This window comes from Lissotriton helveticus, chromosome 1_1 (genome assembly GCF_964261635.1).
Source record: "Lissotriton helveticus chromosome 1_1, aLisHel1.1, whole genome shotgun sequence".
In the NCBI taxonomy this organism is placed as follows: domain Eukaryota; kingdom Metazoa; phylum Chordata; class Amphibia; order Caudata; family Salamandridae; genus Lissotriton; species Lissotriton helveticus.
In genome coordinates, this window is record NC_136057.1 from 384,433,944 (window position 1) to 384,458,830 (window position 24,887).

The 24,887-nt window shown below is 43.5% G+C and overlaps 1 protein-coding gene across 1 annotated transcript in view; it reads left to right on the forward strand.

Annotated features, from left to right (window-relative positions):
* LOC144809515 (sodium- and chloride-dependent GABA transporter 1-like) overlaps positions 1-24,887 on the forward strand; it is a 357,006-nt gene that overhangs the window by 52,293 nt on the left and 279,826 nt on the right. Inside the window, exons 3-4 of the mRNA XM_078673719.1 lie at positions 1,710-1,810; positions 9,605-9,714. Of these exons, the coding sequence (XP_078529845.1) occupies positions 1,710-1,810; positions 9,605-9,714 (211 nt within the window). The remainder of the gene's footprint in view (positions 1-1,709; positions 1,811-9,604; positions 9,715-24,887) is intronic.

Here is a 24,887-nt window from a genome sequence, read left to right on the forward strand (position 1 = left end):
CTCAGCGCCTTGAGACCCTCACGGGTGAGTAGCGCGCTATACAAATCTCACTGATTGATTGATTGATTGATACTCATAGGAGCTATTTTTGACAACAAGGGTGAAAAAGCATCTATTTTGGCTTTATTATCATGTATTTTGATAGAATTATCAGAGATTTTCATAGATTAACTAGCCATTTCTTTTCGCACACTTCTAACCTCCATCGCAATAGTCTTAGTATTAGCACGAAGTGCTTGAATTTCCTCTAAAATTAAAGAGAGTGAAGGCTCTGAAGACTCTCCCACTTTTGATTTTAATGGAGGAGGTGAGACTTGCTGTCTCCTTTTATTATTGGCAGTATTTTTATTTTCCATTTTTAGTTTGAAGAGAAAAGCGTCTTATTTTGAAGTAAAATGGATAAATAGTTAACGCCAAAAGAAATATGAGGAAGAATGTAAAGCACTCCACAAAGAAAGGGCTGGTGCAGCAGCTAAACAAGGCTGTGGGAGTGGCTAGGCCCAAGCCAGGCCCTTTCCTGAAGGATACTCCGCCCCCCCTGACAGACAGATCAGGCAGTACCTTGCAGCAGGACTGGGTACAGGAACCAGGGGGCTGAAAAAAGCACTTCCGTCGACCACAGGGACTCCAAAACTCCTCACAATGCAGGTAACATCATAAATATGGCAGCAACCTCATTTGCAGCGAAATACTGACAAAATTAGTTGTTTTTGATTAAAAATGGGCTGAAACGCGAGAGAGCTCAGACGGCGTCGGCCATCTTGAACCGCGCGCTCGCGCGTCCTCTCATCTGTGATTCATATTTAATGAAGCAATCTTTTTGTTTTAAATGCAGCCCATTTCCCTTAAGGAAACCTGACTGTGTTTAAAAAGAAAAGTTTCTTTCTTTCTTTATTTTTTGTTTGTGTAAGAAGACACAGTGGTCACATGGGAATGGGTTACCACTACATGCTTGTAGTCGGTAAAGTATTATTGTTTTGCGTCTATAACTCGGTCGCAAAACATTAATACATTCCATTCTGATTGGTTTTTTGGAAGGAACTCGCCTTCTAAATATCGAATTGCTGTTGGGTCACAAACAGAAATTTCAATTCAGTTATGTGTTACCGAATTGCAGTTTAGGGTTTCATACATACCAAAATTATTTTTTACGGTCACAAATGTCGTCAATTCTGTGAATCGGTACATTTGTGAATACAAACCATGTGGATTTTCTTCTAAATGCAGTACACTGTAAAAAATGTGGGCTCGAGGATATCCTTGAAGGAAAGATTTTGTGCACATAAGTCAGGGCTGGAATACGTTTTGCCTTGATAACCTTCAGGACAGCACCAGCCAAAGGTAATTACACAATACCATCAAGTACCACACTATGGAACAATTTATCAAAATAGACATGAATTATGGAGCATTCCAATTTTATCTACATTTGTTCTTAGGTTACACCTTTTGGGGCTTTATTGTCATTTCCTCCCCATACAGGTGGAACTTAGAGTTAGGATTTCCTAGCTCTAAGTTTGCGTATTTCACACATTGATTACATATGCCAGTTCATGATTGGGTTCATTCTCATGATTTTAAATTACATTTAGAAATCCTTTTTTTAGCGCTTCCTTTTTTTTTTACGATATCATGTCCTTTCTTAGTTCCTTCCCTTGTGAAATCACGTGTTCCAATGTTGAATATGCTGTCTGCTTCCTTTTTCTCAGGGGTGGGCTTGGCTGCTGTGGTCCTCTCATTCTGGCTGAATATCTACTATATTGTCATCATCGCGTGGGCACTGTATTACCTCTTCAACTCCTTCACTGCTGTAAGTAGTAGTCTTTACGACCGACATAATAACAAAAAGTGTTCAACAACTGAAAATATGTGGTTAATCTTAGGCATCTCAACATTCAAGGGTGTGGCTTCAAAGTCACATTCTAGGGTGTGGCATCAAATTGCTATTATTGTTATGGGGCATGTATTGTGCCCGCCCATAGGACTCTAGAGGCAAGTAGATCAAGATTTTGAGTAAAATGAAAACTTTGTAACTTTGTTCCAAAATAGTATATTTAAAAGGGGCCACCCAGTGTAGAGAAAAAGCAGCTCTCTTAAAGCCCAGTCCTGCATCACTAACAATCACAAACAGTGGGCATTCTATAATGTTGCTTTGTTTTATGCCAACAGCTTGGGTTTTGAGTTTGTTTGTGACATTATTCCCAAATAGCCCCTTGAAGAATGTCTTATCAACTGTTCTTTAACATGAGAGTATCATACAGGGACAGACACCTTTATCTAAAAGTCCTGATAAGGGCTGCGAATGAGGAGATCCCTGAAATGAAGTGTCATTGAACAGTATAATCTGCATCCCCCAATTAAAGACACTGCCTTATTAACAAGAGAAGTGGCAGCTTCTTTCACCAAAGGTTGGGTGTTAACTTTATTTGTGTCTTCCAACTATAACACCCATGTTGTGAAGGGATGATAAGTGCAACAAATAGATGGTCTTGAATCAATCTGTATTGTTGGTGTTACTGTTCACGTTCCAAAAATGTGACTTATGAAAAGAGGGAAAAAAGACCCATCCAAATGATTGTCCATTACATTCCATGCAAACCTTCCTGCCTTCCTCCTCTTGTGCCAGATTTCTTTCGTGTAAATTACTTTTGTGGGGTTCTGGAAATATTTTTAGCCCTTAGACATTGTTTTGTGTATTAGGGGAAAAAAGAGTTCTTAAATCCATTAAGATTGTTTTATGTGCTTATTTGGGGGGGAATCTGTTCCTATTGCCTCAGTTGGCGACAAATCTGGTACTTTCCACCATAGGACTTAACATAATATTAGCACCAGTGGTGCAGGGGAGTGACTTGTTTGTAACACCACAGTCAGTGGCAGGTTCAGTAAAAATACATTTATGTGTAGAGCTCCTGCACACAAGCTGTTTGGGTATTTTCAGGTCTTGTTCCAGACTTTGGCTTGACACTCCACCAAAATGTCCAGCTAAAGTTACCCACCAGTGAGTTCCATGGCCTTGCTGGTAAGAAAGCTGATGTATGTGAAGCATAACTTGATGTTTTTGGGTCCCTGGTAGACCTGATCTGTCTCTGAAATTGCCTACTAGTAGGGCTGTGATTTTAGTAGAGGTCAGCTGCTTTACTTCCAAACTTGCTCTGCAGGTTTAAGCTGAACTCCTGCGTGGATGCTTTGTGGGCTACCGGCTTCAGATGTTCCCCACAGTTGAGTGAGAAACAAGAAGTGACTATTGACTATGAGAAATAGTCTGAACATTCTAGATCAATGCAAGTTTGGACATATAGAACTACAGGTGGACCATTCTGTCCTAATAAAAACAGAATTATTTCACTGTTGTAAATGTGCAGCTACACCACATTACCAGGAAATTATTGTTGAAATGCTCATTTGCAATGTAATATTTTTTTTTGTTCATTTTTGTTTTATTAATTTAAGAGAGAAAGTATGAATAATTAAGGTACTACAACATGGAATACATTAAAAGAAAACATATTGAGCAATAAATAATTAATAAAAATAATAAATATGAGCAATAATATATATAATGGATAAACCCTAATAAAAACAGATAGATAAGAACCTAATCATGTCATTTCATTTGTATTACAGTTGAGTAAGAAGCAAATATAAAGGAGGTGGTAGAGCTGCACTTTTCTAGCTGGATTTGTCACCTTTCAAAATGACAATCACTGAGAAGCACAGATTGTTTGAACATGTGGCTTTCAACATATTTTTATTGCTATTTATATATGGCAAACCCAGCTACGGCGGGGTGTTGGGAGACAAACTCAAGATCACTTACATAAAGTGGGACAACATAAGGATTAAGTGATTTACCCGAATCTCTCAATGTTTAGTTGAATAATGAGTCTGGGACTCGAGCATGGGTCAGCAGGTTCCCAAATCAGCAGCTCTAGCCAGTAGACCACATCCCCTCTCTTAGGCGCACTAGGTAATAGGGGTCGGCTTTAAGTCCGACCCTCTTCAATATCTATGTGGCCCCACTTGCTAGGTTAGTAAGATCTTATGGGATGGAGGTGGTATCATACGCTGATGACACCCAGATTATGGTGTCCCTCTCCCACTCTGTCAGTACCTCCGTTCGCAGCTTCAGGAACTGCATGGAGGCAGTTTCCCAGTGGATGATTCTCAATTCACTGAAGCTGAACGGAGAGAAAACCGAGGTCCTTGTTTTTGGCGGAAATAAGGACATCTGGTCAACTGAATGGTGGCCACCATCTCTCGGAGTCTGCCCTACACCTACAGACTCTGCTCGCAACCTGGGAGTGATGATTGACCCCTCTCTTTCCATGACACAGCAGTTAAATAGGACGGTGGTTACCTGCTGGGGTATTATTAAGATTCTTAGGAAAATTAAACACTACCTATCCCTGCAAGCTCGCAAACAGATTGTGGTTGCACTGGTTGCCTCGCGGCTCGACTATTGCAACGCTCTCTATGCCGGCATAAATAAGGGCCTCGTGCAACGCCTGCAGACTGTTCAGAAAGCGGCGGCTAAATTTGTGCTCGATGTTCCCAGGCTTTCTTCCACTACAGCTGCTAGGAAGAGCATGCACTTGCTCCCGATTCAGGCCAGGATCTCCTTTAAGACCCTTTGCCTGACTTATGAGGCCCTGTCCGGCGACGGTGCAGGGGGGGGGGTGAAGGCTCTGCTGGTTCGTTACGCCCCTTGCAGAAATCTCCGCTCAGCTAGTCAGAACTTGCTGGCAGTTCCCCGTTTTCGGAGAGCTAAATGGGGAGGAAGGGCTTTTTCGTCTCTGGCCCCTAAACTGTGGAACACCCTTCCCCCTGAAATCAAAACACAACACTCCGTCCTGACGTTTAGGAAGGCATTAAAGACATGGCTCTTTGCCAGGGCATACCCGTAATCTAGTTCCCGGTCCTTATGATTTTCTTTGTAGGCGCCTTGATGCCCATTGGGCTTAGTAGCGCAATATAAGATTGCTTTCATTTCATTTCATAGTTTCTCCCTTGAAGTAGGAGCACCAGCCTTGACAAGATTAATCCTGGAAGATTTCCCCTGCTCCTGGAAGAGCTGGACCATCATGGCAGCACAGTGAGTGTCACCACTGACTTAATTTCGTCTGAATACCAGATTTACACTTTGAAATAATTACACTGAAGCCTCTGAGGAACTCGAAGGCGGTCACCATTATCTCAACCTCTCACTTGACAGCCTCCAGCTGCTAGAAAGCTTTACCCAGTTGCTCTTTTAGAACTTAGATTGTCGGAAACTATTGGAGAGGCAGACAGTAACGCTGGCTTCTCAATATAAATTTTGCTGTGATTAGGCATAGGAACTTTTCCTGGGTAAAACTGATGAAATGAGACATACATTTGTCTCCAGTCCGTTCAATAAATTTCAGTCAGAACTCCAGAAATTAGCAAGCAATTGTCTCTCATCGCAAAGAGCATTGTGAATGCAACAATTTATCAACTTAACACGGTTGGTTCACTTTAGAGACTTGCCCAGATAGCAAATAGGTTTTGCAAGGGCTGGCCCTGATTCTAATGGACATGATTATTGACTCTTTTTGGAAGGTTTCTATCATAAATCCATACTTAAATAATGTATGAGTGGCCGAATATTAAAAAAGCATCACCCATGGTAAACCACCATCCAAGCACTAAAAGCATACTTCATCCAGCAACACCATTTAAGGCATTCATACATTATTAAAAGCAAGCTCAAAAACAGCGTTGTTTGTCCTCTATGATTGCCGGCGGTTGGATTTTACTTTTCTTCCCCAAGTGAGCTAATCCCCATTCTATCACAGTCCAAGGTTAGACACGAAAACCAATTTGTACACTGAGGCTAGGCTATGGATCATATCACTCACTAGCTTGTGAAGTTGCACTAGTTGCCAGTGCAATTCAGAACTAATGTTAAGTGCTTATGTTTGATTCAATGAGACTTGCATGTCTCGGTTCTGCATTAACTTCAGTTTATTACTTGATGATACCATCAGATGCTCCGTCCATCACCACCCCCTTTTGTACCACTTTGTTCGCCATAAGTTGGCAGGGTATGCTCAGACGTTAGACCCTTGCTCACTTTGCCACTGGATTCAAGCAAGCCTGGCTGAAGACGGCTGTAATGCCAGAAACCGGTCCTCTGAAGCTTGTTTCCGGTCCAGGGAAGGCATGGCTTGGCAGTTCGGGCTGGACTGTTCCCATGAGGCACAGGGTCAGACTGATTTGCATATGGCCATGTCTGAACCGGGGTGGCAGAGTGGGCTAAAGAACGGTGATGGATTAAACCCAGATCTGTTGACTGGGTGTGAGTGTTTGATTGCTTCAGATGCTCTGTCCATCACCACCCCCTTTTGTACCACCTTGATGATACCATTCCCAGAGAGTCTTGAGTTCTGCTCAGTTTCGGAAGCATGTGTGGAGAATAGTTTGTTGCTGAAGGAATGTCTTTCCTGTCAGTTTCCAACAAACTGACCACCAGAAGAGGATTAGTCAGCATTCTAAAACGTAGCTGTTCAGGAACCCCTTCTGGCTTTGATTTCCCGAGAACCCTCTCACTATAGTCAGTGAAGCTAGAGCAGAATTTTTAATTTGACATTGTCACTCATGTATCTGTGAGAAGCTGGGTTTCTGTTGCAGTACCCCCCCACTTTTTGCCAGACTACTGATGCACTTTGACTTGATGTGCTCTGAGTCCCTGTCAATCAGGTTCCCCGGGCCCGTGTTCTTTCCCCAAAACTGTATCCAATTGGCATCTCTGACCATTGGTTAGCCTCTGGTAAATGGTACCACAGGTGCCCTGGGCACTGAGACCAGGGAAGACCTCTAAGGGCTGAAGCACTTATCGTGCCACCATTAGAGGCCCTGTACCTTTACACTCACACACTGCCTTTGCAGGCTGCGTATCTTGGTGCTGAAAAAAGTGAAGAGTCAACATGGCACACATACCTGTGTGCCATGCCTACAACCCACTGCCCTGGCATAGATCAGTCACCCCTCTAGCTGTGTGCACTATACCAGTGGTGAGGGTACAGGTGCATGAGCCCTGTACCCCTACAGTGTCTAAGTTCATTCTTAGACATTGTAAGTGCAGTGCTGCCATTAAGAGTATATGGTGCTGGGAGTTTGTCATTACGAACATCACAGCACCATAATGGTCTCAGCACATTAAACCCACACTGATGCCAGTGTAGGATTTAATGAAAAGTGCACACAGAAGGCATCTTAGAGATGCCATCTGAAAAACGACCTAACACTAGTATCCAGGCTGAGTGGCGGCTTTCAGCTGCCGCCACCAGACATGTTTCCCAGACCCCTGGGTTGAGGGCCTGCTGCTCTCGGGGGCCATCCTGCACATCCTGGGACAAGGTGCCAAGCCTCCTCCCCCAGGATGGGCAGGGTCCATGAAGGGGAAGCTTCAAAGGCTTGCCGCCTTTGTGAGCTTCACCAGGCCACTTGCTGCTTCAAGCATCTGGTCCCCACTGGTTCTGACCCTCACTTTGGGGGGTAAGAACCAGCAGGAAAAACAAGTGAGGAAGAGAGGTGTGCCCACTTCTCCCAACTCCACCATTCAGGTGGGGGAGGCGAGGTGAAGCATCTTACAGATGGGGGACCCAACCACCCAGGGTGAGGCTTACACCCCCTTCCCACTGGAGGGTGGCACAATAGGGGGTGTACCCACCCCAGGGAAGGGAGGGAATTATCGGTCCTAACCTTTTACCTACCTGTAACACACCTAAATCTAATTTTTAGGGGCACCACCGAACCTTGCTTCCTCAGACAAGAACCTACAAGAAGAAAAGAAGAAGAGGGGTCGAAAAGTTGTGCCGAAGCTAACAATAGGAGGACGCCCACTGTCTTGGCCCCAGCCATACCGGCGTGCCCCCACCTTGAACTGTGTCCAGCAGTGTGTCCTGCATCCAGCAACCTTGAGAAACCCGGAGAACCTGACTGCCTTCAATCCCAAAGACTCTGTCTCCCGTGATTACTGGATTTGTTCAAACAACAGACTCCAGCTCCTCAAGGATCCGCGAGTTTGCACCACTCTGCACCCGATGCCCACGGTCCAAGTTCGAGTGGCCCAACACCAAGAGGAGGTCTCCCCGATGATTCTGACCTGAGATCCGGCAAACCCTGACCTGCCTCAAGCCTCCAGCCAACGCCTGCAGCCTCAACCCAGAAGGTCCCGCCAACAGCAACCAGGAGCTGATAAGAAGATACGACCCTAGAAATCACCCTTGCACCCGACGCCCCACGGCCTTGGGTGGCCCAACTGATGGTGCCTAAACAACCTCCAACATCCGAACCTTACCGCTCCAATTGGTGGTCGCACCCAGAAGAGCTTTTTCCCCGAGCCTGCAGTGCTTTTGAAAGCTGGAGACTCCCCATTGAAAGCTACAGGGCTTCCAACGGCAAAACAGCACTCTGACCCCGGACGTCCCAGTAACGCGGAGGGTGCATATTTTGTGTGGCCTAAACCCCCATTTGCCCTGAGCTTAAGTCCAGGAGATTTGCTCTCACACCCCAGTGGCCTGCTTGTCAGCAGCCACCAACCGGAGGCCCACTAGCCTCCATTGGATATCATTGGGCCTCAGCACTCTGCAACTGGCCGCCCTAGTGCCGCTAAGGGATTAACAAGAGTGCATCCTTGACCCTGGGGGACCCCTAAGTTTAACCTCAGAATACCAATTCCTACAACAAACCCACCAACAACACTATTTTCCTCAATAGGATAACATTGACTGTTTTCTATGAAAAGTGTCTAAGTGTGGAGTGTGGAGACCCCAGACACCGGGTCGGAAATATCACTGGCTATACGGACCGTTACCCCATTTGTGCTTACAGCCCTGAAGAGTCACGGGCTCCTTGCCCGCTTGACGAAACACATGTTGGTTGGTCATTTGCTTTTGAAGTTACCTTTCAACAAAGGAAGGTCAAATATAATCCTTTGAAGAACAAAAAGACTTTCTATCGTGTCCACTTTGTTTCATTTACTACCTATTGTGTTCTTTTGATTAAGCATGATACATGTATACACCTGGCTTAACGTGTGCACAGGATTCTTGTTACAATTGAATGATGATCTCAGTGAACAATTGCACATGGACCAGTAACACTATGATGTCCCTCGTTTGCTCTCAGTTTAAAAATGCTGATAGTCTGAATGAATTAAACTGCCATATTCACTGTTGGTAGAGATGGAATGTCTTTGATTCCTGCAGGAATAGGGATGAGAGAGTTTGGCAATCGAAGTCAGTTGTGTTTGAGTATTGAATTACTACGCTCATCCACTTTTAACCCCAAAAACTGAATTTGTTGCATGATATTGGGAATCAGTAGGAACAATTCTGGGATGACAGCATGAGCTACAAAAGGCAGGAGCCTTCATATCCGCATTCTACTAGATTATATCCTACATGTGTCACATCCACTGTGTTGGGACTCAGTGTCTCAGACTCTATCTGATGGATCATGCCAACCATTTGATATTTGTTCTTTTTCTCATAACTGAGCCGGACCAATAGCCATTCTCATCTTCCTAAATCGATCAGTGATTCACAGGAAATGTCTAATCTTCACACTCATCTTTCCCTAGGATCTCCCGTGGCAGAGCTGTGACAACAGCTGGAACACCGAAAGATGTTTCTCCAACTACACCCTCAATGATACCACCAACTTGACCAGCTCTGTGGCTGAGTTCTGGGAGTACGTCTTCAGGCCGAGTCAGGTTTCATTATTGCTGGGTTCATTTGGGGGGGATTGTGATGGAGTGGAGTCATATTGTACAAAGTTCAGTATCAGATCATTTTGATCACTTCTCTAAGCTCAGAAAGCTCCATCCACAACTTCTAGGTTTGAGATCATGGATCCACTTCATGATGAGTGGCTATGGAATCAATATTTGGTCCATTGATTGACTGCTTACGCTTGCCACAAACACACATTGCGCTGTCGCCAAGTTTATATAGTTTTCCCCCAGCCTGTCTTGTCTAGTTAGAGGTCTACAAAGACTGACCACTCTGATATCATTTGATGTGACCTAGAAGGTTAAATGGCAATGTGTGTGCACTGGGTAAACATAACACTGACACTAAAACTGACTTGGAGTATATTGTCAATTCCAATGCCTTTGCCACTGTTTGGCGCAAATATAGTAAATCGGATAATTCAATATCTGTCACCTGTTCAGAGGAATACTAGCAATTTGCATCAATTTGTATTGAAGTCTCACTTCTGCCAGGTAAGGTTTCCAAAGACAATTGCTTATTTTTCTGCTCTAATTTATCAGTTGTGATTGGATACCAATTAAAAAAGTTGTAATTTTCAAATGTACCACGAAAGTGTAGCTAATGCATTAAAATTCACAATTCAGTCTTCTACCAAAGGCAACATAGGAAATCCGAAGGCCACAGCACACGGTCACTCAGACACTTTAATTATTTAGATGAATTATTTAACTCTGTAGAAATGTACGTTCAATCGCAAAAACGTTCTTAGGATACCTGCACTGCTGCACTATTCCTTTGATTATCAATATGTAAATTACGGGACCCCCTCTATCTGTATTTTGGTGACCGGGGAAGAGAGAGGAAAACTATATATCAACAATTATCAAGATTCCCCCGTGGTCAGAACATAGTTTCTTTTCAGGCTTCGCTCTCAAAATTTATCAATCAATATTCACATTTAGTGCAGGAATAACAGTCTCATATTTTTCATTTGAATCTTTTTTATTTCTTTTTAGATTTTATCAAAATTATTTAAAACATTTATCTTATTTATCATTTTTTGAGTCTTTTTTTATGTGTAATTCATCAAATCCTTAACATTTTTTAACATCCAAATAATTTAGACAATACAAATATCATCATTTATACAAAGTATATTGTTTGTTCTAAATAAAGCATAAAGACAACAAAACCAATTGTACCCCTAACCTCACAAAACAGGAAAACCTAGCTCTCAATAACATTGAGAAAAATAATGCCCTAATAATAAAACCATGTGACAAAGGTGGGGGGATCACAGTCTTCGATAAGAATAAATATGACATAAAGATACGGGAAATGTTAAGTGTAGAAGAACACTACAGGCCAGCCCACCCTAGAGAATTACAACGACTCGCCACAAGAATAAGAGAATTAACTAACAATGCATTCGAAGAAGGATTAATCTGTGAAGATGAATTAATTTTCTTAAATAAAACGAATCCAGTCACCCCGGCTCTGTATGGTCTGCCAAAGACCCACAAAAGTGAAGTCAACCCCCCAATGAGACCGATTATTTCCACTATAGGTTCGTGTACAGAGCCTCTGTCGAAATATATCGACAAATTCTTGTGCCCCCTGACCCAAAAATACGAATCATTTGTCCGGGACACAGGAGACATGATCACAAAGGTAGAGGGTACTGCCTTCGATGCTAGGAATAACATACTGGTAACGCTTGACATTGAGGCGTTATATACCAACATACCCCAATGTCAAGCGTTACAATCGGTATCCTCGCTTCTGCAAAGATATCCGGACAGCCGACCCGCCACAATGCTGGGAATGCACTGTGTGCATTGTCATGCACAAGGTGACAGGCACAGCACGGTGGCTGCCATCATGTCCATCACAATGTAGGGGGGTACCAAAGGTACCCCCATGTGCACCCCCCACCCATCCAAAACCCCTGGGGGGCCCACAATGGGCCACCAAAAGCAGACTCTGCATGGCTTTCCATGGCTGGGTCTCCATTGGCTGGGGCCAAGGTACAGTAATTGACTATATTTTTATTACCGAGGATATGGGTCGGATTCTTCACTCCTGGGTAGCAAGGGAAAATTATCATAATGATCACAATCCTATGGAATTGAAACTTAGATTAACTGATAGTACCCTGCTTCGTAAGTGCTTGGGGGCAACAGACTTTGGTATAAAGGATAATGGGCTTGGGATAATCTGGCGAACCGCTAATATTCCATCTGTGCTGACCATTTTGTTTGGATCTAACCTAGGTCTGATTATTGACTGCTTGTTAGCTCCCTACCATCTGAGATCAACCAACTTTTGAAAAATGTAACTATTTTACCAGAGACCTTATTAAAAGTATCTGCAGACCTGCAAGGAGTCTCTACCCAGGTTGGCTTGATAGTTCATGTAGAGCTGCTAACAGAAGGTTGTGCATAGGCCTTAATTGTAAGCCTAGGAACAGGCAGTTGGTAGCAGCAGCACGGCTCGACTATAACCAATTCATTAGAAAAAGAAATCTGAGAAGCAAAGAAGGAATTTGAAGAGACGTGTTCAAACATGTAAGGACAATGATACTGGGAGATCCTGGGACATCATGAATAAAGGGAGTCCAGATGACTGGCTGGACCACCTCAGGCAGATTTATTCCTTTGGTGAACATTCTGAGAATGCTGAGATGGTTTAAGCTCCATTCTTTCCCTTGGAGATTAGATTTGACTTTGAGTAGGTTACTGTAGCCATCATCAATAGTCCATCTAAAAAGGCGCTGAGCCCCGATGGGCTACAGATGGACATCTATATAAAGAATATTCCTTGATTGGCACCTATTATTACTAATGTCCTAAATGCTGCAGTCTCCCAGGAAATTCCAATCATTACCACTTCCTCCGGCCACTCCCATCATGCTGTCATCACCCTCCTGGTGTGTGCCTCGAGGGCGAGAAATAGCCCTCGCCCCCGGCTAGCACATGTGCAGGAGGACTGTCTCTGACCGCACCCCTTCCTAAAAGAAAAAAAAAAACTATAATTTGTTTTGAAATTAAACATAGCACGAAGCAGTGACTGAGCGCTTAATTTAAAGCTGCTCCACATGTGTACACATTCTCTCCCGTCTAATCCCGGATGCTAGTGAGGAAACATCCCTTTCGCCCATTAATACTAGCCGCCACTGATTACAGGTACTGCGGGAACTAAGAGAGTCCCATTCACCCACCCTGTACCTTGACCCTACGTGCCTACAAAGATAACAGCACAAGCGGACAACGCACCGGGGGTAAGGTAGGAAGGAAAAGAATACAAGGATGGCAGTGGTGACACAAGTCTGCTTCTCTCAGGACTGCACCAACACTTCAGGCACACCAATGAGACCCAAAGGAGTCACTATGCAGAAGAAGAAAAAACAAACATCAGTAAGACAAATCCCCTAAAAGCAGGGCAATGTACTACACAGATCATAACCATCTAATACACCCCTGCTCACCCTCTTATGAATAGGGACCAGTCTCCACAGGCTCCAGAAAAGTCTCCTTCTTGGTATGATATAAGCAGGGAAAAGGAGACCCTCAAAACAGATGTAAACTGCACAAGGTTCAGGGGAGAAATATTCTGTGAAAAAATACGAGTGGGAAAAAGCACAAAGTCACAAAAACCTCCCTTTAATCTATTAATATAGATCCAAACATAAGGAGGAAGTCTGTTTGTATAATGATCCAGTACACTGGAAAAAAGAAAAAACAAGAATCACAGACGACGAGGTTAGGAATCACGTCGCACCTCTGCCCAAATCTAAACTCCAGTGAAAGGAAGGGTGAATTTATAAAGTTCCAGCCGGAACTTATTGCTGCTTGAAAAGTCGAAAAAACAGGAATCCAATCCGTTCAGCAGGAGCACCGTAGTAAGGTCGGCATCCAGAATCCTTCCGGGACACAAACCGGAAGCGAACCCAAGCAAGAAGGATCAGGGAGGCGGCTCTCTAATACTCCCCATACTGCCGTCTAAACCAATACTGGCTAAGCTAACAAAGCGAAAGAAAAGCCGCAGCTCGCGGAAAGGAAACAAAAGAACGACCCCCCCAGAAGAGCAAAGCCTAAAGAGAAATCACCAGTAAAACATCACACAACAGCGTGAACCATGCACACGGGCAGGTAAGGGAAATCAGACCGTAACACATAGTACCTCTTTTTCAAAAAGGTAACGGGAATGATCCTCGAATTTATAGACCAATATCGCTGCTGGATTCATTGGTTAAGATTGTGGGGTGTATTATTTTACAGAAGATTGAATATTGGATCAATAAAAACAATATACTCAGTTCTGCGCAGTATGAGTTTAGAGAAGGCCTTGGTACCCAAACATAGTGTTTGAACATACACCTTCTAATAAGGAAGTACACAATTGCTTAAAAAAGAACGCCGTGCGCCAAACCCCACTGACCATGAACGCAACCTGGGGGTCATCCTGGACTCATCGCTGTCAGTGACCCAGCAAGTCAACTCCGTCTCCTCCTCCTGCTTCAACACCCTCCGCATGCTCCGCAAGATCTACAAGTGGATCCCCACCGGAACCAGAAGGAAGGTCACCCAGGCCCTCGTCAGGAGCAGACTGGACTACGGCAACGCACTCTATGCGGGAACCTCGGCCAAACTCCAGAAACGACTACAACGCACGCAGAACGCCTCTGCATGCCTCATCCTCAACATCCCCCGCCACATCGCAGCCCACCTGAGAGCCCTACACTGGCTCCCCATCAACAAGAGGATCACCTTCAAGCTCCTCACCCACGCTCACAAAGCACTCCACAACACCGGACCAGTGTACCTCAACGAACGACTCACCTTCTACACCCCGAACAGCCAGCTTCGCTCCACTGACCTCGCCCTCACCACCGCCCCCTGCTTCCGACGAGCAACCGCCGGCAGCAGATCATTCTCCCACCTCACAGCCAAGACTTGGAACACCCTCCCCATCTGCCTGTGACAGACCCAGGACCTGCTGACCTTCAGGAAACTTCTCAAGAACTGGCTGTTTGAACAGTAGCAGCACCCCCCCTAGCGCCTTGAGACCCTCATGGGTAAGTAGTGCACTCTACAAATGGATTGATTGATTGATTATACCTTGCTTTTATGGATCTTAGTAATGCCTTCTATTGGATAAATCACTCCATACTTTGGTGTATTCTGTCCAAGATAGGCCTGCCCTATTAAATAGTTGAATTTCTTCAAACTGCATGTTTGGGTCAGTGCCTACGTTAGAGATGGTATAGAGGGTGAATGTACGGAACCTTCAAATCTAATTTGGGGTGGCCATCAGTGTTGTGTTTTAGGCCCCATTTTATTTCTTTTATACATGAATGGGTTCAATCATTTTTAGTTACATGGAGGAAGGACTTACTGAAAGTGAAAGCTAAATAGGTGCCGGTCTTACTTTCTGCCGATGATGCGGTCGCTCACATTGAATGGCCTTCGTGCTCTTATAGACGCTTTTGGTATAATCATGGATGATTTAGACCTGATAGTTAATTTATCAAAAAGACATTTTATGGCATGTGGAAAGCAACAACATAAAACTGAACTCATTTCAATTAAAGGACAAAATATTACACAAGTTATTTGGTTCTCTTACTTAGGTTTAACCTTTGATTCTCATCGCAGCTGATTACCCTGTATCTGCAATCAATGTTTCTGTTTCAATCACTCAGTGGGGGCCCTATTTGGGTTTGCAACTAGAGTCAGTAATAAAACAATTCTACCATTATTAGAGGTGTATAAACTCAAATGTTTACCAATCATGATTTTTGGGACATCCATATGGGGGTATTTGTAGTACTCAAGTTTACATTACAACAAGAAGAGAATCATTTATGTAGGAGATTGTTAGTTGTAGGACCAGATAGTCCCTAGTTCTTTTTGCTAGAGGATTTGGGCCTAAGTTTTGTGGAAGACCGCATAAAGCTTCCACCACTCCTACTCTGTATTGCTGTTTGAGGAAATTAACAAACTGAGTGCATTTGCGAGAGCATTACTGATTGTTTAGCTTTTGATTTTTGGTACAAGATTCATTGGTTACATTAGGAGTACAGCTGAAACACTGGGAAGACCTGAGTTATATCTGTCTCCATATCTGGTGGAAAATGGGGAGAGTTGTAGGGTTGGCGAGGTTTTTTGAGTTTCGCATCTGCTACTAGAGAGGTGAAGGAATTGGACAAACCATCTCTGAGACTTTTTATTTTAGTGTGCTCTTGTGATGAAATGTCCTCTCAGATGCTGCTGCACTTAACCCTTTTTTGTAAATATTTTAAACCTTTTAGGTGTAGATATTTTATTTCCTAAGGTAAAAGCTAAAGATGTTCGTCAATTTACACCAGCCTTTTATTTTCTCTGCATTCTGCCTGATCCCACTGTGTGTTTTTCTGTGGGGGAATTTTTAAACAGTGCACTGCTATGGTGCAATTCAATGAATTTGTAACAAAACGTATATATACATTTTTATGAAATATATAGTTGATATATTGTATTTTAACATGTTTTATTGCTCTTATATGATTCTTTTTCAGTAATCGAATAAAGATGATGAAAGAGAGTGCTAAGGCTATTTCTTCTGCCCACTCCTTTGCCACTCTCAGTTAGCTAATCTCTGCTTATTGGGCAGCAGTTGGCACTCTCTGTTCTTCCTGTGTTCAGAGGCAGACTATTGCCTTCTGAGCCATTGTTGTTAACTCTCCCAACCAAAGATGTACATTCCATGCCTAGAGTTGAAATGAGTGACAGAACTGGTTTGAGGTAGTCCAAACTCAGGCTGCTTGAAGCAAATGTTTTACAAAGTTACTTTTAAACGTAAGTTATTAAAAATCTCTTTCACCATTCAAACAGATTTTGAAAAGTGAGTAAGAAATAGCTTTGAAAGACATTGCTACCATTTTTACAGATTGAAATCGAAAATTGAATATTTTATTGAACAAAATAGGCCTTCCTATGGAAAATGCAGCTGGTCTAATGCAGTGAAATAGGTTTAAGCCATCAGTAACTGTGAGGGTACACGTTTTAAATTTAGAGGGTGCCATTTGTTTTTATATATCATGCACCCTACCCTGTGGGCCTCCAAGGCACACTTTAGGGGTGACATATTAATGTATAAAATAAGTTTTCCAATATGAAGAAGGCTCTTTTCTGTGCAATGTGTCTCTGGGTTTCTTTTAAACTACAGCCAAGCCACAGCACAGTGATATTCCTGGAAACCACATATTTTTGTCATATATCGATCGGGTAGTGTAAATACTGATAAATACCACATATTATATTGAACTCCCATGCAATTGTGGCATTTTCTATTACATCTACTATGGCCTTACTGAAAGGTTAAATAGGACAGTTAAATAGGCCAATTGTGTCTCAGTGCCGCCGTGCCTACCAAGGATATAGCTGAAATTATATTAATGTCTAGGGCAGTGGTAAGTCACTATCCAGAGTGGATGTTGGGATGCAAGTCCTCCAAAATTAATAATGGTGTAGGTTTTCGAGTGCAAATTTGGTTTTGTTTCATATCGGTGCATGCACAAATAAACACTGTTACATTTATGTATATGCATTGTTCTGTTCATAAGAGTACTCCTGGAAAGCTGTGATAGTCAAAGTTTCCCATGAGTGTTCCTATACTTTTCTGTTGTTTCCAAGAAACACAGAAATGGATTCCAATGTAGATGTGAGCATATAGGAGCAATTTTCTGATTGGCTTCATAAACTAGGCCCTAAGAACTTTGTACTGATTCATTACATGTTCAGCACAGTAGGCAGTGGAACCTCAAAGCATGTGCGCCTGGTGGCCCAAAAAGGACAGGAAATGGTGCACAACCAATCATGGTTTTTTATTGGCTGCATCCAAGTTCTGAACTTTTTTCACACTTGGCACTCTCCCACCCCTCTTCGTCTTTAGAAATGAGTCTAACACTTTTTTGTTCAAACAAGTTCTTTCTTGATTGAATAGTTTCTTATTTTTACTTGACAATATAGTGTAGGTATATTGGCTTACCTATATTTTTCCTTCCATGTTCATTTGTTATTATTTAGCATTATAAATTTTAATTGTGCACTGGTCTGCCAGCCCTTTTGCAAGGTTTGCACTTATTAGTTATAATGTAGTGTTTGATGCAGAAACATTTTACCATGTTATCAAAGTAGTGAGTTTGTAGGAGTAGTGTTGTCTGGTAAGAATATTTATGCATGTTTAAGCAGCAGTAAAAATTAACACAACACAATACCACAACAACCAACAATACATTGTAGAAAAATTACAAAACTACAGTACAACTCTACAGAAAACTATACAGCGGGAGCAAAACATCAATATAGTTACACAGTACAACATAATACACAATACAATATACCAACACAACAACAAACACACAAACTCAACAACAAAGAAATAAAAGTACACCAACACAACACAATAACACAATACGAGAGCACAGCAACACAAAACAAGAATACAACCACCCAACAAAGCAGCACAAAACCAAAGCACAACAATAAAGCAACATCATAATAATGCAAGTGTGTTTGTGTTGCACTGTGTTGTTTTGTGTTCTGCTATGTTGTTCCTTTGTGCTATTGCAATGTTGTGTTTTTGTTGTTTTGGGGAGTTTTGTTGTCATTTGTGTTACATGTATGTATGTATCTATGTATGTATACAGTACTATGTATACAGGCTCAAAACCAAAGAGAAAATCAATGAGTGATGGGAGGGTTCCAAAACTGGAAATTAAATGTTACTTTTTCGTGATGTAGTGCTCCTTGAAGAGGTGTGTAGTCATTTGCAGTGGGCACCACATAATCAAAGACTGAGCATGAGAGAGGCAGCGATAAAGAGAAACAGGGCAGCACAAGAGATGAATGTACAGAATGATCAGGGAACAAAAAAGGTAAAAGAAGGGGTGGCAGGAAGTAGGGTGAGAATGAAAGAATGAGCAATAGAAAGGAAAGCGGAGAAAGGGAAGAAGGGAGAGAAGAACAGCAACATTGATAAGGGATGAGGGAACAACCATGGGGTCAAAGATCCAGTCTGTGGCTTGCAGTTTGCAGTTTGCAGATTGCAGATTGCAGATTGTCGATGAGGAGAGCAAGGAGAAAGACATTGACTGTTGCGGCTCTGCTGCAGAGGGACCGCTGAAAGCCGAAAGCACCCGAAAGCACCTGAAGCACCTGACTGACCGGCATCACTCCGGCGTGCTGGTAGCAAGGTGCTAGGAAAAGATGGTTGCGACTACACTCCGCTGCGAGGTACCGCTGTGAGGTACCACTGAAGCTCCGGGTTGATGACTGACACCCCTTCCCGACACTACCCCGGTCCAGCTGTACGTGAGTGGAGCGGGAGCAGGAGGTACGGTACCTCGGCCCCACTCAGCGTGTTTGGAGCAGGGAGAGGAGTGACGAGAGGAGCAGCAAGTCGTGGACCAGGGAGCCAGGGCTCAGGGAGCGGGAGGGCAGATAGACAAGAGCTGCCCCTATTGAGCCCAGCGAGCCTCACTAAGCCTCACCGAGCCGCTGAACCACCATTGCAGAACCGCCCTCCCACTGGTCAGTGACAGCACATGGTAGTGAGTCTTACTGGAGCACCGTAAAAGACGCAGCGGTGAGGTGAGGTAGTGAGATTTGTGAGGGTTGCTCCGGTCAGAAGTTCAAGGGAGCGCCACAGCGACACTCCAGCGGGGGGTGCAACACTACAGCAGCATCAAGGCTAAGGCGCAGCCAAGGCACAGTGTGACACAGACAGGAGCACCAGGAGCACCAGGAGCCAAGGAGTCTACAAGAGCACAGCCTCAAGAGCCACGGAAGCAAGACCAACGAAGTGCAGGCATAAATCAAATATATGGCATACATTACACTGAATATCCCAATATTCCTCATCATGTGTACCCAACTACTGGCCCTCTCCTGGCACAGGAGTGGATAAATTTAGGGCCAAAGCCGGGCTAGACCCGGGCAAAAGCCAGACAAAACCAAAACTAAGCCAGGGCTAGCTGGGCTAGCTGGGACTAACTTGGATTGCAACAGGCAGTTGACTGTCAAAAAAAATTAAATAATACCCAGCTAAATTAGAGTTTGAAAAACGAAAACACTAAAGTCAAAAGCCATAACACAGCCACTAACCAACAGAGGATGAGATCAGGCGGGTCAGGTGGACACCGAAGCAGCCTCTAAAAATTCAAAAGGCGAAGAAAATCCCCAGTGTCGACCAAAGACAAAATAAACAAAATAAAATTGTAACCAACAACTCAACTCAGACAAAAAAAGGAAAATCAATAGCTGCACAAAGTCCACTAATCTCTCCAATCGCAACCATGAACAAGAACAAGAACCAGGAAGGGAGAGGGACAACAGGAATAAACAAGGCCTTCTTCTTCCTGAAAAACCTAGGGGCCACACTCTTCACCACTCCAAGAGTTTTGCTAGGCCTGCCCGATCCTTTAACCCCCCCCCTCCCCCGAGAAGGCAGATTACAACAAAGGACCAGCAACCGCTATAAGTGTTTCAACTGCCCAGTCATCCTTGGGGCCAATGGCCCCTCTTGAGGACCAAATTACCTCAAGTGGCCAAAGCCCACACCAAGACGGCAGAAAAGCAATTAATCAACTGCACAAGGAAACTGGAGAGAACAACTAGCGGAAAGAAACCTCCCCAGATAAGGCCGGCACAGGGGAAATTTCAGCAGGGGGCATCTGTAAACCTCAGGTAACAGCAACAACTCCCCCTGGCAGAGATAGCAGCTGGAGGAAGGAAGGAGAGACGCATGGAGAAAGTCGAACAAAATCAGAATCAAACGCAACACCTAAAACTGCACTAACTTTCTTCACAAAATTTACAAAATTCACATCACCTAACACCCTAACAAAGTCACTAAGACAAGAACCGGCAGTCAAACAGGCAGGGAGAATTGAAGCCCAGATACACAAGGCGCAAAGGACAAGTATAGTAGAGCCGAACAACTTGAATGACTCTGAAACTTCCGGGCTGAAGTTCCTAAGTACTACATCAAGCCCAATAGTTAACAAGGAGTTGTCACAAGACTCAAGCAAAACTAAATTCAAACTTAAAACAGCAGTGGCAATAAAACCACCCAAATTCAACGAAGAGGAGCCGACCACCCTGGAGGAGAACTAGGACATAACACCGGACAAAACTGAAACAGGAACAACATCAACCCTGAACTCCAGCAACAGCACACCATACCAAGAGCACAATATAGGAGCTGATTATTTATCAAATCAAAAGATTGGACACAGTGCCATTACAACACACCCGGAGCTTCTCACATCAGTAATAGAAATCCTCCAGTCCTCAGCGAAGGCACTTAATTGGCAATCGGACAAACTGGAAGTTCAAATACATCTAATGAATACCATAGCTCATTACATTTCTGGGATAGACATAAAACTGGGCAAATGGAATAAACTGATAACAACAGCCCAATAAAAATACACATTAGAACAAAGTCACTGTTCATGCGGCCCAATTATAGACAAACTGAGCCTCCTCCCTAACCTTGTAGAACAAATTCTAGCTCTCAATCAAGAAAAACAAAAAGTGACTAACTCGGAAAAGGCAGGTCCCATGTCAAACGTACCTGTCCCAACAAATTAAATTTCATTAACTAGACATAAAAAAAAATGAAAGGAAAGCAAGGAATAAACAATCCGCAGGGAACACGGAGCAGGGGTCAAAAATGTTCCCTGTATTCTCAACATCCAGAAAAAATGGTCACGCCTTCAATACTACCAGATCGTCTGAGGACCCAATGGACACATCGACTGAGTCACCAATAAAGCAGTCTATAGCTAAAATAGGAAGGGACAACCTAATCGTAAAGGAAGAAAATGACCATACTACGAACAGTACAGCGGAGTCTACACAAGACAGAAAGGACAGAGTAGCAAGTCCCAAGACGAGTGCGGTCAAAGCAACACAGAGAGACCAAACTCCAAGCCAACAGAGCAAGACTTGTATAGAGGGCGTCGTGAGAATAAGCTCCTGCAAAGGAAACATGGGCACCCTCCAAAAAAGCGAACATACGGATCGCCCACATAGCATTGAGACAAGCCTACTAGAAAAAAAAGGAAGGGCAAAACAAAAAATCCTTGTTGTACGGGCTCAAACCCCATGCCAAACTGGAAAAGCGGACGGAAGGAACAACATGTACCGCACAAGGTAAAGAAACATCAAACCCTCAACAGAGCAAGAAACAAAGTAAGGCACGAGGGGGCAATGATCGAATCCAGTTTGAACGCCCAGGTAACAATCAAGAGGAAACTTCTAATACTACAAAAACCCCGGAAGGCAATGATACTAAGAAACTCCCAGCTGGGACAGCCAAGAGCCCACCCCCTACCTCAGCTATTAAGATTTTCCTACACCACAGAGGCCGAAGTGTAAATATAAATAATAAGGGGGAAGCAGTCCCTGGGGGAGGTGCAGAGGCAGTCCATAAAAGAGACCAATTCTCAAAAGCAACAGCAACAGAGAAACTGGGAAAGAGAATAACCAGGCCAAACGGCCACTGTCAACAATTACACCACAAGACGCCGAATTAAGCACCAAACCGACAAGTGGAAAGCACTCAACACAAACACCCACCACAATGTGGTTATGCCACGAAGCTAGCTCCTACTACAGGACTGACCATGAAGCCAGTGCGGGCAGCTGGACTAGGAAGGAAGAACAACACCTCAAACAACTGCTATTAACTCCGGAATATGAAACACAGGGGATGCACAATATTCTAAATAGCGGCAACATATTCAAACTCTTCGCAAATATCCAAGGGCTACAACACCTAAACTCAGCACATCTACTCTCAGTGGAATTCTGTAAGCTAGAAAACAACAACACATTGGAACAAACTCTTATGACATGGCAAACGGAGGAGATCACTCAGCTAATAATGACCTTCAAGCAACAATTTGACACATGGGGCATAAGACTTTCAAGACCGGTAAAACCACGCTACCCAGGTCCACTCAGGAAACCTTCATTGACGAAGGGAAAAGCGGGACGCACGCCTGACAAAAAAGAGCAGGCACATTCAGTACTTCAGAATGCAAGAGGGCACAGCCCACCGACAGCAAGACACAGCGTGGACAACTTAGGAAGACAAGAAAATACTCAAGATGACGTAGACTACCGGAGCTGGTTAGCTGGAACGCTGAACACGGAGAAAGATAATTGACCCTGCCATAAACAGCCAATAAACAACACCCAAGACATCCTCCATTTAATATCATGAAACATATCCGGCGCCAGGAAATGGCTAGAATACGGCTGGCCCCCTCGTAATTGGGCATCATGCGACATTATCGCTTTACAAGATAAATGGGCACTGGAGCACTCCAGCAGTAAAAATTAGCAAGTATGGCCCCCCAAACGGGGGGCTATCTGTTTATATTGCGACAGACATCAACATCAGAACTGAGCAAATATTCCCACACAGGCCAAATGTGCAACTAATAAAACTGTCTCTTCCTGGCAGTGGGGCCCCAGTATTACTAGTGAACATTTACATACACCCTTACGCAAAAGAGAAGCAAGCCCAGATAAACTAGCTAATAACTACGATCAACGGCATACGAAACAACAACCCTTCCTGGGAAATCATCTTAACATGCAATTTTTATTCACATTTAATCTACTCTCCAGAAAAGGACAAAAAGTTAGCAGCAGACAATGAATCCTGGAACGTGAAACCCCAATATCACCTCAAAACAGAGCGCCTCGATCCAGTAGGGAAACACTTAGTAACAACCTTGGAATACCTGGGCCTGCGGATCTTAAATGGTAGAACTTCAGGCAACTACCCTCCAAAGTATACTCATCTTGGAGGGTCGACAACATCAAGGCTCGACTACACAGCAGTATGACTTCCATTACTGCCCTTCTTACAGCAGTCAGTTCTCAGTTGAATTCATGACAAAAAGTGATCATTCACATCAGCACATCTACTTCAACTTAAAGCCCATTAAAGACCAAATAGCAGGATAATTGAAGACAGCTCGCTCTCAACCAACCTGAAACGATTGAAGTGGTCAACAGACAACATTAAAGACCTTCAAGTAATAGTTCAGGGAATAATAATAGAAAGTGAAACAAATGCACACAACCAGATTCAAAACTGGGAGAGTTTCACAGAACAGCTAACAACAAGTATGTCCCTCACACATAAAAAAGCTCAGGCACCAAAACATAATCAGTCACTTTCAATTGAACTGGTTAAACTCAAGCTAGAAATAAGCAAACACACTAGAACACTAACAAAAACAACTACGTCACTCACAGACTGGGACCACAGACAGAACCTCAAGACAAAATACAAAAAGGCATTGTGGGAACACAAAATAACATTGAAGGACAACGTTTGGGCAAAACTACTCTGCACGGCAAAGAACACTAACTCAAGTGCATTTTGGAGAATAATAAACGGGCTAAACCACCCTGCAAACCCAATAACATCAAGCGTACAAGAAGCCGACGGGGCCGCATCAATACCAAAGAGATTTACGGACATAGCACCTCTGAAACATCTAGAATGGAGGCAGGGAATGCAAGAGACGCCCAAAGAGTGCGAAGAACAACTTATTAATGACAAGAAGGTCCCACAAACAACAAACAGTTCCCTAACCTGTGGATGACATAAAATGCACTACACAGAAGAAGTGCACATGAGAGAAGAATGGAGGGCAGCGCAAGCACCAGGAATAGGCCAACGGCCTACACTGCATGACTTAGAGGAGGCACAATTGACTGAGAGCTATGAAATGACAGACACACTAGGACACCCAGACTTCAGTGAAGAAGACATAAGAAGAACATTTAGGAAGAGCCGTAGTAACAGGGCCCCAGGTCCAAACGTCATTCCCCCAATAATTTTTAAATCTGATCCGGATTTCTGGAGCGGCAGACTAAAAAACTGTTTGATGAGGTAAAGTGAGAAATTAAAATTCCGTCAAGCTGGCAATGCTCAGTAATCACTCTGATCTTCAAGGGATGAGACAGAACATCTCCAGCAAGCTACAGGCTGATAGCACTCTTGGACGTAGATGCGAAGAACTATTGTTATTGTTATTGTTAATATAATTTTATATCGTTGCCTAATCACCTGCAG